General features: G+C 45.0%; 1 protein-coding gene across 3 annotated transcripts in view; it reads right to left on the bottom strand.

Annotated features, from left to right (window-relative positions):
- The window catches only part of LOC102570379 (butyrophilin subfamily 1 member A1), a 34,633-nt gene that overhangs the window by 4,068 nt on the left and 18,347 nt on the right, over positions 1–12,218 (bottom strand). For all 3 annotated transcript variants that reach the window (XM_014594575.3, XM_019496657.2, XM_019496656.2), the window contains 7 exons: positions 12,042–12,168; positions 10,220–10,567; positions 6,923–7,204; positions 3,810–3,914; positions 2,304–2,324; positions 1,284–1,310; positions 59–91 (listed from right to left, as the gene is read on the bottom strand). In XM_014594575.3, coding sequence (XP_014450061.2) covers positions 59–91; positions 1,284–1,310; positions 2,304–2,324; positions 3,810–3,914; positions 6,923–7,204; positions 10,220–10,567; positions 12,042–12,138 — 913 coding nt within the window. In that variant the 5' untranslated portion in view covers positions 12,139–12,168. The remainder of the gene's footprint in view (positions 1–58; positions 92–1,283; positions 1,311–2,303; positions 2,325–3,809; positions 3,915–6,922; positions 7,205–10,219; positions 10,568–12,041; positions 12,169–12,218) is intronic.

The raw sequence follows: 12,218 nt of genomic DNA, 5'->3' as shown, positions 1-12,218 counted from the left end.
CCCACTACCACTTATAGCAAATCCAAGCAAGATGCTGTTCCTGAGATGAAATTCATACCTTTTTCTACAGGCAGCTCAGTTTTTCCCAGCCCTGAAATCAACCACAGGATCAGACATGAGAATTCATTCAAACAAATAATATCAGCCATGCTCAGTGTTGTATTAAACATATCATAAGGGAAAAAAATAGTTCTATGACATCAGCAGAGAATAAATAAATCCCCAATAATACACAGATATGATGTATTTGGGTTGGTCTAATAAAAGATCAGATTCACCCAAGGAACCTTGTCTGCCTATGTCCTTAGACCAACATGGCTACAACCTATACCCCTGCAGATATGATGTGAGCATTTCCATGCTGGGAGTCACAATTTTATAGAGTTCTTGGTATTTGTCAGAACTTCTATCACTTATGTAGTTGTTGATTCTAACTTTCCCTTTCCCTCTTTATGAAACAGTATAAACCTGTCAAGGACTTGCTTCTGATGTCTTGCAAATTAATGACAAATATCTCACTGGGTTCAAAGGCAGTAGAACTGGGTCCATGGAGGGAATTTTGAATGGGGGTGGAGGAAGGGATTTTTTTTTCTCCATAGAATTGGAAACATGGGCAGTGATTTGAAAGGTGGCTTCCACAGTTGCAGGTATGCCAGGACTTGGGGGTTGCCTTCATGAAACAAAAGTGGAGAAGGAAGATTAACTTCCCAGTTTTGGGTCAATGTTTCAAAATCACGTAAGCACTCAACAGGTGGGCAGTATGTGCATCCTTTTTGGTGGCTGAGCAATTTGCAGAAGTGGAATAAAAAGAAGCTCGCCAATGGAAACATTTTCACATACTGTGTAAACACCAAAAACACCATTTATGCATCCACATGCTGCATCTGACTCAGCCAATGGCTGTCTGCATGAGGTCAGCATGTGAGCAACAGCAATTGCTTGGCTATATAAACCCTCTTAGGGCTTCTGCAAATTTGAACGGAGCAGCCTAGCCCCCTCCCAGCCCTTTACCCACTTTGCCATCCCTGGCTCTGTAGCCTACCAAGGCCAGTTACACTATTGCTTTGAGAACTCTTTGGGTCCCAGTGCAACAAGAGGAAAGGTTTCGGTCCTCAAACTAATAATTCTGGCCATAGCCACTACTGAGTCTTTTCAATGTAGTAAACAGTCATTTCTAAGCAAACCCATTGGTTTATGCAGCAGTCTGACTTTATAAGAAAAAGCGTCAGGCGTTCTTAGGAAAGGGGGGCTTTAAATATTAATTCATTATGAGCTTTCCTTACCTGGGCAGATTACATCGTTTCTCCACACTGAAACAAAAACAGAGAAACAGGGATGAGAACACATCCTAGCTAATTTAGGAACGAAAGGACCATTGAGAAAAAGCAGCTAGCCAAGAATCTAGGCAAGACCAAAGTGGCATTGGTTAGAAATGGGACAACAAAGACACTGTCCCTTCAAGCCACTGAAAGTGGACAGCCCCATTCATCAAAAAGGGAAGACGTCAGAGTGTATGCCTTCTCAGTAAGTGTCAGTGACCATATAACATTAGTGCTCAAGGACACCAGGGCACTAGGGAATTCTACCCCTTGCTCCCAGTTGAGGCCATCTCTCCGTGATCTCCACATCTGTCACTTCCATGTTGGATTACTGAGATTCACTTTATCTGAAGAAGAATTTGAAAATTCCAACTGGTACAAAGTGTGTTTCCTTGCCTTCTTCAAGGCTTGGGATATTAGGAGGATAGTAATTGCTTGTTTGGGTCATTCCACTGATTTCCAGTTGTCTTTCAATTCCTCAATCTTAATAGTCACACCAGCCGAAGAAACAAGCCACAATTACATTAGTGACCAATTATTGATCTATGAACAAAGATCACAAAGCCCAGGAAAATGTGTAGAAGAGCTGTAGACAAAGTCACTTTGGTCAAGAAGATGTGGCTGTGGAATACATTTGTACAGCAGATTGGGTGAATCCAGAGTCTTATCAGCCTTTGGAATTGGTTGAAAAATCATTTTTTCCCCCCCCAAGAACAAATTTTCAGAACAACGAGAAGGAAACTCATAGCTCTGATAGACTTCAACTCAACAGGAGAGACAGGAAGAAACCCCACCACAAGCAGAAGTTTTGCCCCTAGAAGGAGAAAAGCCAGAGATACCATAGAGCCCTATAGAAATATTTTTTATATATGCAAGATGTTTATATAGTGCAGTGATGAGCAGCAGGATACCCCCCGACCCTGATAGATTTAATAGCATAGAAAAAAGTTACATTAGATAAAGGGGGGGGGGGGGGGAACTCACCAAGTTCTTGTTGCAGGCCCGCTAAACAACACAGAATTGGAAAGATACATTAAATATTTATTTCTCTCAGAGGATAGGCTGAATCTCACCTCTCCCACTATGTAGATTTTCAATCACAAAACCCCTTAATCCAGGCTAGGGGAAGGGAAACTAATGAGGGGCTTGGGAGAAAATTCTCCTTGCAACCTCTGGGCATAGAACACCTTATGAGATCCTCAGTGAGCCAGGATGCAGGCCTTAATCTGAAAACTATTGCACATCCTCTACGTAGGAACATCTGAAAACTGTTGCACATCCTCTACATAGGAACATTGAATTCTAGCCCTAGGACAGGGATGTACAGCATGATGACCACGGTACACATATAGCCCTCCAGCTCAATCCCAGCAGCCTGCTATAAATCTTTATTAAATAATTTTTAAATGAAAAAGCATTTGAAATTAAAAAAAAAAACAAGGAGGCCTGTGGACTTCCTGTGCAACGATTCAGTAATCTGTGAACATGCCTGCATGTGCAGCTCAGTTTCCTGCTTGCAAAAGTGCTGAGGGCTTACATCCAAACAGGGTGGATAACACTAATGGCAGGCCTCCACTGGGAAGTACACCTTACAGGTGACCCTCAATAAAGTCTGACTTGTGCACCCCTGCTCTGCTGGGTTCAACCACATTACTTAGCTGTGTCGACATTTATCACATGAGAACTGTGAAACATAAAACTGAGAGGAGAGGTTTGATTGTGTCTCTTCCACCCCTCTCCTTATTCTGCCTAACAGAGTCAGCAGTGAGATAGAAATAATCTGTGCCCCATAAGAGGCAGGGACAAATTTCTACTCTGCAAATGTGAAACTCAAGGCAAGTTTGCACTGACTCACCACAAGAGTCAGGACGCACCATGCTGTGACATGGCTCATTACTGGACCTTCATTCTTGGGCATACACCAATAAGCTCTCTTTGCATTCACTGCTGGTCTCTGTGCACTTCCCACCCGCCTGTTCAGCTATTCCCTCCTCAGTTCTGATGGACAGAAATGAGTGAGTTCCCCTCACCTGACAAGTAAATCAATGGCATAAAGCTGATCCTCACAGGGCTGCTTATATATTTTGTTTTTTCTTGTATGGAGCTTTTCTCCCCACTAACTTTAAAATATGTGTTCTAAAATACACACATACACACACATGCCCTGATGATATAATCGAATACAGATTTGCCATATATAAGATAAAGAGAAAACTTGATCTTTTTATTTTTGTGGTCAGGATGCAAAATCCACCAAAGTTGTCTTCCTGGGTGAGATTTCTGGCACATGCCCAGAATAACCCTAGCCTATGTTGAGATAATGTAGACATGCCTTTAGTATAATTTCCTCCCCTGGGCTGCTTATGGGCCCGTGTAGCTACATGTTTCTTCTAGATTGATCTGAGCTAAAAACCTCATTTATAAGAAGACAGTCTAGTGCTAGGTGTGCTGTATTCCACCCCCCATGTCCTCCCTGCCTTTGATACTTACTTTTTAGTTTGAAGAGATACAAGGTCAAGACAAGGAGAATAAGCAGACCAACGAGGAGCACAGCCAGTGCCACCATCCAGGGATTGAGTCGTGGGAAAAAGGGATCTGAAAAACAACATGCCTGGGACTTGTCTTACTTTGCAATTACTCATAGAAATACATAAATGGTCCTAAGCAGGATGAGGCTGAGAGAGGAGCAGCAGTAGAGATGCTTTAATATGATACAAAAGATTAGAAACCAATTTTAAAAACTGACTAACTGATGCAGTGTGGTCATGCAGGAAAATTTTTTGGCACTTATGAGAGTTTGGCTTCTCTTTTGCTCAGGATGGCTAGGCTTGTCTTGCACTTCTGAGTGTATTCAATGGGTTTCACTCTGGTACGGTAGACTAGATGTAGGCTCTGAGAGGAACAGAATCACTTCAGTATGTGCTTGACACCAAGCAAGTGCGCCACTTGACTAGAGGCTCTGTGGTAGTGGAGGAGATGGAAGGAGTGGAGGAGATCTCCTATCACATTTATCCCAAAAGCTTAAATGTTTTGGTGCTTGCCTGGTGATAGTGAAGATGGTCTCTCTTCTCCTCCCCCCCCCACCGATTCAGAAGTATTTGGACCTATATTTTCTGCTTTGTAGGAAAGTCCTCTAACTACCGTGTCGTGTCCTGGACATTGCCTAATAAACTCTACACGATTCCTTTTTGAAGCTGGCTCACTGCACAGTGAAGGTGGAAAGATAGAACCAAGCAGAAAAAAATGAGACAAATGTTTAGCTCATGAGATGGCTCCTGGTCTGGAAAGGAGAGGACCCTAGGTTTTGGCCTCGACCCCTACCTCTTTCTTGTTCCTTCTTAGATGCACATTTACATACTGTTAAGGATTCCCGTCACCCATGCTCCAAAGATATTTTTTGGAAGAGGGGGGGCTTTAGGTTCTGGCCTTGGTCCCTGCTCCAAATGGAGCAGAAACTATCCTAAAGCTGTTCATCTGTTTTGTCCAATGCAAAAATTAAATGCAAAGTAGAAGGGTGAGAACACAGGGCCCATTCTTTCTTTGAAGGCAGCATCCATATTGCTGAGCCACACTCATGAGCCACTACTAGGGACCTAATGTGATTGAATTTTACCCTGTTCAAAGTGCTGAAAAAATGTTATTACAAAACATTATAAAACAACTCTTCATGGCTTTTCTGTGACTTAGACTTAAGCCAGACATGACAGCATGTTGCAAAAACATATTCAATAACGAATTTTCAGGGTCTCAGATAAGGTGAAACTGGATCACATTTTGAAACCTAAGAGGTAAAATAGGATTTGCCTGCCCCTCAGTGGGTGCATTTACATGAGATGCTAAATGCACAGTAAACTACTTTTACTGTGCATTCGCGTGCCATGGCAAAAACTGTACTACTGCACAAATATGCAATAGAATTAGTCTACTGTGCATTAGTGGCACTAAAAGACCATACTCTGGTGCTACTGTGCACCAGTCACTGCATATTGAATTAGTACCTGTTATTACAGGTATTAAACTTAATGTGCAGTAACAATGGTGCATTAATGAAGGTGTAGACATGCCCAGTGTGAATTCAGAGTATATCGGGCACTCCATGCTAGTTGTCTGTATAAACACATTTAAATAGGGAGAAGAGACCTGAGCTCTACTCCTAGGATTGTTTATGCACTGAACATCATTTAGTTATTGGTTAAACTAAAAAGTAGCCCTAGAGCAAGGACTGTAACTCAGGACTCTTCCCTCATGGAAGAGGTACTAGGCCACAGACTCTTGTACTCGCTTGCTCTTTCTGGCCCATGGACTCATGTTCTGGACTGCAGAGTGGACCATAGGTATGATGTATACCCTCCTCTAAAGCAGGGTTCAGCAACTTACAGCTCACAGAGCCTTTGGATCTGGACTGTGGAGCTGTGGCTTTGGTGGCATTTGGCAGTGAGGGCTTTGCCCATACCATACTGCAGCCAGGCAGTGGGGGGCTTTGTTGGAGGAGGGTCTTTGTCCACGCCATACCATTGTTCAGTAGCAGGGGCACTGGTGAAGGGGGGTGCTTTGCCTGTGTCACAATAAAGAAAGAAACAGTGGTGGTGCTAGGTCCTATTGCCCACCCATCTCACACCTGAGCTGGGTCATTCTGGATACCCTCAGAAAATGTTGGTGATCCCTGCTTTAGATGCTTCTGTAATCTTATGGTTCAGGCACTCTCTTAGGGAGATCTGGTTTTGAATCCCTTCAGTCAGAGAAAGTCCTGTAAACCAGGTCTTCTACTTCCTGGGTAAGTGCTCCAGCTACAACATGAATGCACCAGAAGTGCAGATATTCCCACATTCCTTAACTGAACGTGACACAGTCAGTATTAATCAGCCATGTCCTGAGGACTCTTAACAGGTTGGATCCTTGTGGAATTTAGGAGGAATATAGATGCTTCTCCAGCTGTGATTTAGATGGCAACAGGGCAGAAGTTAAGTTCCTTAGGTGTCAAACTGGATTGCTTCTTGAAATTCCCAGAAGTGCAGCATGGATACTTAAGGAACTCTGCACTCCAAAATGAAGGTATCTAATGAAAATATTTCTCCTCAGCTGAGGTAAGATTAAACTGGATTTCTCTTTGGAATTTAGATGTCAGATTTCTAGCTAAAGCCCCAATTATGTGACTATGGTACCAATCTGGGTCTAGGCTGTAGCTCAGTTTTCACAGAGCAAATAACGTACCATGAGCTACTGCCAGTAACAGCCAGAAAAGAATTCAAAAGCAGCTCTTAGGGTAAGACACTCCCATTAAAATATAAAGGAACATTTTGAAATGATATTTTGAGAGGGGGTTATTTGTTGGCTTTGGGGTTTTTTCTAGAATACAAGTTCAGAAAATTAAGAGTTAAGTAAAATTTACATGAAACTTCCAATTCTGCATGACTGGAGATTAACAATTTAGGGAACTGAGAAGGATGCAGTGTGACCTCTGGAGAAAAGAGCCCTCTATTTTCCCTGTCTTTATTTTTATTATCTAAAACATGTACAAGAATGCTTTAATATTTTTCTTTGCTTTACATTTCAGTTTGCTTCTGGTGGTATGATCTCACTTTAATGTTTAAATGGTAACTGACCTGATACATAAATTGCTGATTCCTTTTCTTGGTTGAGCAAGTTGTTTCTGATCAAGCACGACAAGTTCTTGTTTGAGTGTTCTTGTATAACAATTGAATTCTCCATTTTAAACAGGCCATTTTCTGTTGAGAACTTTGTTTCAGATACTGATGATAGATGCTGTCCAGTGGGACCTTTCCATAGCACCTCAGGTTCTGGGAACCACCCAGCTGATCGACACACCATCCGGATTCCTCCATCCTGGTAGTCCTCCATAGAGATGAGAGGACCAGAGCCTAAACCTGGAGGGAAAAAAACCAGGTAAATTTCTTTAAAATCATGAATCAATTTTGCAAAACATAAAGAATAGATTGGGGAAACTTTACGTGTAATGCAGTAGAGTTTACTCAGGTAGGCAGCCCGTAAGGACTAGATCCTGGCTGCAGGCCAGATGGACTTGGAGCAGCGGGGTGGAGTGGGACCTGGAGCAGCCACCTGAGCAGCGGGCCTTTCCCTCACCTCCCTGCCTGCAGTCAAACAGGGAGCTCATGGTGGCAGTGCCCCCCTGCCACCCCCCACCCCCCGAATAGCCAGCAGGGAGAGGGTTGCAGCAGGCAGGGAAGGAGGGAGGCAGACACAGGTCAGGTGGATGTGGAGCAGGGGTTGGAGTGGGGCCAGACGCAGAGTAGTAGTGGGGTCAGTAGAGTGAGGCTGGACCTGGAGCAGTGGCGGGGTGTAGAGCAGGGCTGGACCCAGAGCGATGGAGCGGGGGTTGAGCGGAACTGGACCTGGAGCAGCAGGGGGCGCTGCAGAGCGGGGCCAGACCTGGAGTGGTGGGGAGGGTTTAGAGTGGGACCAGACCTGGGGATGGGGTAAAGCGGGGCTAGACCCGAAGTGGTGGAGGGTGGGGTAGAGAGGGGCCAGGCCTGGAGTGGTGGGGTGATGGAGTGGGGCTGAACCTAGAGTGGCTGCCTGAGCAGCCGGGCTCCCTCCCACCTCCCTACCTGAGAAAGTATGGGGGGATCACAGTGTTGGTGCCCCCCCACTGCCTGGCCCCAACGACCCCCAGAATAGCTGGCAGAGAGGGGGAGGTGGTGGGCAGACAGGGAGGGAGGGAGGCAGGCACAGGCCAGGCAAATGTGGAGCATGGGGATGGAGTGGGGCTAGACTTGGTTGGGGGGGTAGGGTCAGCCCATACCCAGAGGACCAGGGAGGGGTAGAACAGGCCCAGACCTGGAGCAGTGGGTAGGGGGTGTAGAGCGGGGCTGGACCTGTAGTGGCGGTAGGGGGGTGGAGTGGGGACAGACCTGCAGTGGCCGAGGGAGGGGGGAGTTGAGCAGGGCCAGACCCAGAGTGGTGGGGGGCAGGAGTTGCATATGGCTGGACCTGAAGCAGCAGGGGTGGGGAAGGAGTTGAGGAGGAGTCCTGACCAGGACCAGTGGGAGTTGCATGAGTCTGGACCAGCAGCAGTGATGGGGGGTAGAGGGAGGGCACGGGGCTGGATGCGGGGCTCCGTCCCCTCCTGCCCCTCCCATCATTGTTGATGGGCAATTTGCCAGTAAATAAATAAAAATAAATGGCATAGATTAAACAGTATCTGCATAAGAACATAAGAGTGCCCAGGGCATATCCAAGGGGGTTCAGTGGTGCAGTTGTATTCCCCTTTATTTCCTGCTCTGCCCAAATTTTAAAACCAACTGCCAGGGAGGCACAGCAGCATGTCTATTCAGGCAGTGCTGAAGGAATCAATTGACTCCATGGCTCATTGTCATCTCCCCAATTCCTGCTTATCTCTTTTCACTCTGTAGGTGTTAATTGCCTTCCTTCCATTTTAATGTTCTTGATGTTTCATTATTCAAAGCATCCTTTCATCTCCAGTTGTGCAGCTTGATGACTATTTCTAGAAATGTCTCTCTTTTTTCACAGCCTTGCAGACTGTTTTTAGCTCTAGCTAAAAACCTTAACTCAGGTGTAGTAATATTAACACAGGTGTAGAAATGACTGAGTGAAGCACTGAAGGCAGTGTTAAGACATGGAAGAAGACTGGAATTTGTTTTATGAATCTGAATAAGAGGTATACACTTAACTATAACAACTACAGGACTAATGACACAAGATATTTTGACTATTTCGACCATTTTTACCTAGCTTCTTGTGTTTTGTAAATTTAATATATAATCTAGCAAAGTAATGCACATTCCAGTAAGGGCATATTGTTTTGCTTTGATCGTAAAGTAAATAATATAGTCCTAGGCCCCTAGCATATTAGTAAAGCTTCTAGTTTCTTTTTAACTAGAGAAAATATATTCTGTGTTTTGTGTGATGATGGGCCACACTATCTGCACCCCTCTTTTCAAAATCATAGGTCTGCCCATGAAGTTCCATCCTACTGGGTCAGAGCAACGGTCCATCTAATTCAGTATCCTGTGTTTGACAGTGGAAAATAGTAGATGTTTCCAATGGAGTGGGCACATCTACATGAGATGTTACATTGTCAGAGCGTCAGCAGGCACAAACCATGATGCCAACGCTATACTGCCATAGCAACAAGCTACACCGCTGTAGCATCTAAAAATAACTGTGTGCCACCGGGACTGCACACTACAAGTAGGTACTGCATAGTCATTTAGTACTTGCTAAAGTAGTACCAAATGCGTAGTGAAGGGCACGTGTAGACATACCCAGTGTATATGTATAAGTCATGTCTAGTGTAATCCATATTCTGCTATACACTTCACAGCATCAATCATTGGTTTAGGGATGTCAGTGAATACATGACTGATTTTTCTATTTAATTGCTCCTAATAGATCTGTCCTCCATGGGTTTGTCTAATTCAGTGGTCTCCAACCTTTTTAAGAAGATCACTTTTGGAGTTTTAAAGCAACCCAAGATCTACACGCCCCCCGTGCCCTTCTGGGGTGCATGCCCCTCCCACCCCCACACCCGAGACAAGCTGCTCACAGCTCTGTCCCATGCCCTGGATGTGCACGGCCTGCCCCAGCCCCAGCCCCTCCTACACTGCTGCTGAAGCCATCCCCATTACCTGCTGCCTGTGCTGCCCCCTGCCTGGGCCGCATGGTCCATCACTCATTGTGGGGGCTTCAATCTAGCACTGACCCCTTCCCTCCCCCACAGACTGACTTGCTGGGCTGAGGGGAGGGCATGTGTGCACATGTGCGTGCGCACCCAGCCCAGGATCAACTAAAAGAGGCTCTGTGATCGACTGGTCAATCACAATCAACCGGTTGGGGATCATGGGTCTAGTTGCTTTTTGAACCCAAAGCCTATACACAAATAATACACACAAACCACTGACCTGCTACTTTCAGCTCAATTAGTGTTTCTCCATAACTGATGCCATCCTGAACAAAACAATGGTATTTTCCTTCATCAGAGACAGTGATATTGACAATCTTTAAGGGAACACTTCCATCTGTGATGCTGTCCTTCAAAAGTTCTGTCCTTCCCTTATATTCTGGCAATTGGTTTTTGAGCTGATCTGTCCGATTATGGTACAAATGCACAATAGTATCGGACTGAGGTCGGAACCATTTCACTTCCATGTTCATAGCATTCATCCTTGGAATCAGGTGACAGGGCAGTATAATTTCCTGCCCCACAATGCCAGTGACTATCTTCTGTGATCCATCTACTTTAAATGAAGCTGTAAAATGTACCAAAACCAAATTTAGGCTTTCAGAACAAAGAAAGAGATTTTAAAATCATAACTGTGAAGCAGTCATGCAGCTTAGAACATTTTAGCCTGAAGTGGCAAAGAAATAAGCAACAGAAAACATGCTCTTAAAATAGGAAGTGTCAGAAAACTTTAGTTATAGGTGTAACTGAAAGGTTCATCTACAATATGTATATTACATTCAGTGCCCAAATGGGTAGGATGTCCTGTGTGTGTGAAACATGAAGCCAACATGTTTCATTGAAAATGTTCTGAAACTTTAATTCTCCACCCCTGCCCCCACAAAAAATAATTAAAGAAAAAGTCAAAATAGGATTCCAAATAGGAGAGGTTTTTCCCCCCCCTTGATTAGTGTTATTTTTCAGTTATACCACCATGGTCCCCCTGCTTTATTTGTGGCATATTAGGGTGCTATACCCTGTAGTTGTGTGACAGGGTTGATTTTGTCATTTTAGTAATAGGTTAAACAAGGATATAGTTTGGATAGGGATGTTCCTTCCTCAGGCAGTGGGTTGGACTAGATCCGTGGTTCTCAACCTTTTTCCTACCAGGAGCCATTTGCAAAGATCCATAGCCTATCTCAACTCACACCCCCTGGCCCTGCCAGTGCCCAACCCCCAGTTCCCTGCTACCCTTGGGCCATGCTGCTATCCCTCACTCCCAACGCACAGCGCCCTGTCCCCAGCCCTGCCAGAGAGGCCCCCAGCTGCCCCTGTCCTGCTCAGGCCAGAGGATGGTGGCTGTTGCAGCTCTGGCTCATGTGGGCAGCAGCAAAGCAAGTCCATCCCCAGCAAGGGGTGGAGGGAGAAGATGGGGAGGCCTATGGCACCTCTCCTACCCTGGGTTGGGGCTGCTGTGCCATGCCAGGGCCCCCCCTCCCTAAGCAGCATCTCCTGACCATCTCACCTATGTGAGCATGGGCACTAGTCCCAGGGTCACCAGCCTGGCCATGCAGCTGTCCCCCACCCCCTTCCCCTGCTGGAAGGGGCAGGAATCTTCCTGCCGCCCCTCTGCTCTGCTGTAGCTTACAACCCACTGAAATATTCTTGCGACCCACTTTTGGGTCGCAACCTACAGGTTGAGAAATGCTGGATTAGAAGACCTCAAGAGCTCCCTTCCAGCCCTATTTTTCTTTTACGCTTATGTTTTTGAGAAAATAATGGGCTGACGATTATGTATGTGTTTTAATGTTAGATATTCTGGGCATGAGATGCGTATAAATACATTGATAGAAAATGGAGATAGGGCTCCTTAGCAGAGGAAGAGTTATTCCTCTTCACTGTTTAGGAACAAAAAGGAAACTGTTATTAATATTTATTTAATGATCCAGTCTGAAACTTTGGCTCTTTTTGTTCATTTTTCTACAAAAGACTGGAAAAAAAGAACATAAAAAGGACCTTTTAGGCAGCAACAGATAATATCTGGAGGCAGTGGGGATTCCTACCTGAGTCCAGTGGGTGAACGTGAAACATAATGAAGAAAATGATCAGACCAGACAGAGACAGACAACGTCTAGAGCTCTGGCAAAATGACAGGGCCATCTTGTTCTTAATCTTAACCTTAACTTGAATCTGAAAGGATGAGAAGGAGAAAAATTATATAAAAAAACTAAGTACAGCAG

The sequence above is a fragment of the Alligator mississippiensis genome, chromosome 11 (assembly GCF_030867095.1).
Source record: "Alligator mississippiensis isolate rAllMis1 chromosome 11, rAllMis1, whole genome shotgun sequence".
NCBI classification, from domain to species: Eukaryota; Metazoa; Chordata; order Crocodylia; family Alligatoridae; genus Alligator; species Alligator mississippiensis.
The sequence above is the reverse complement of the archived record's forward strand: the minus strand, read 5'-3'. Positions and strand labels throughout refer to the sequence as shown.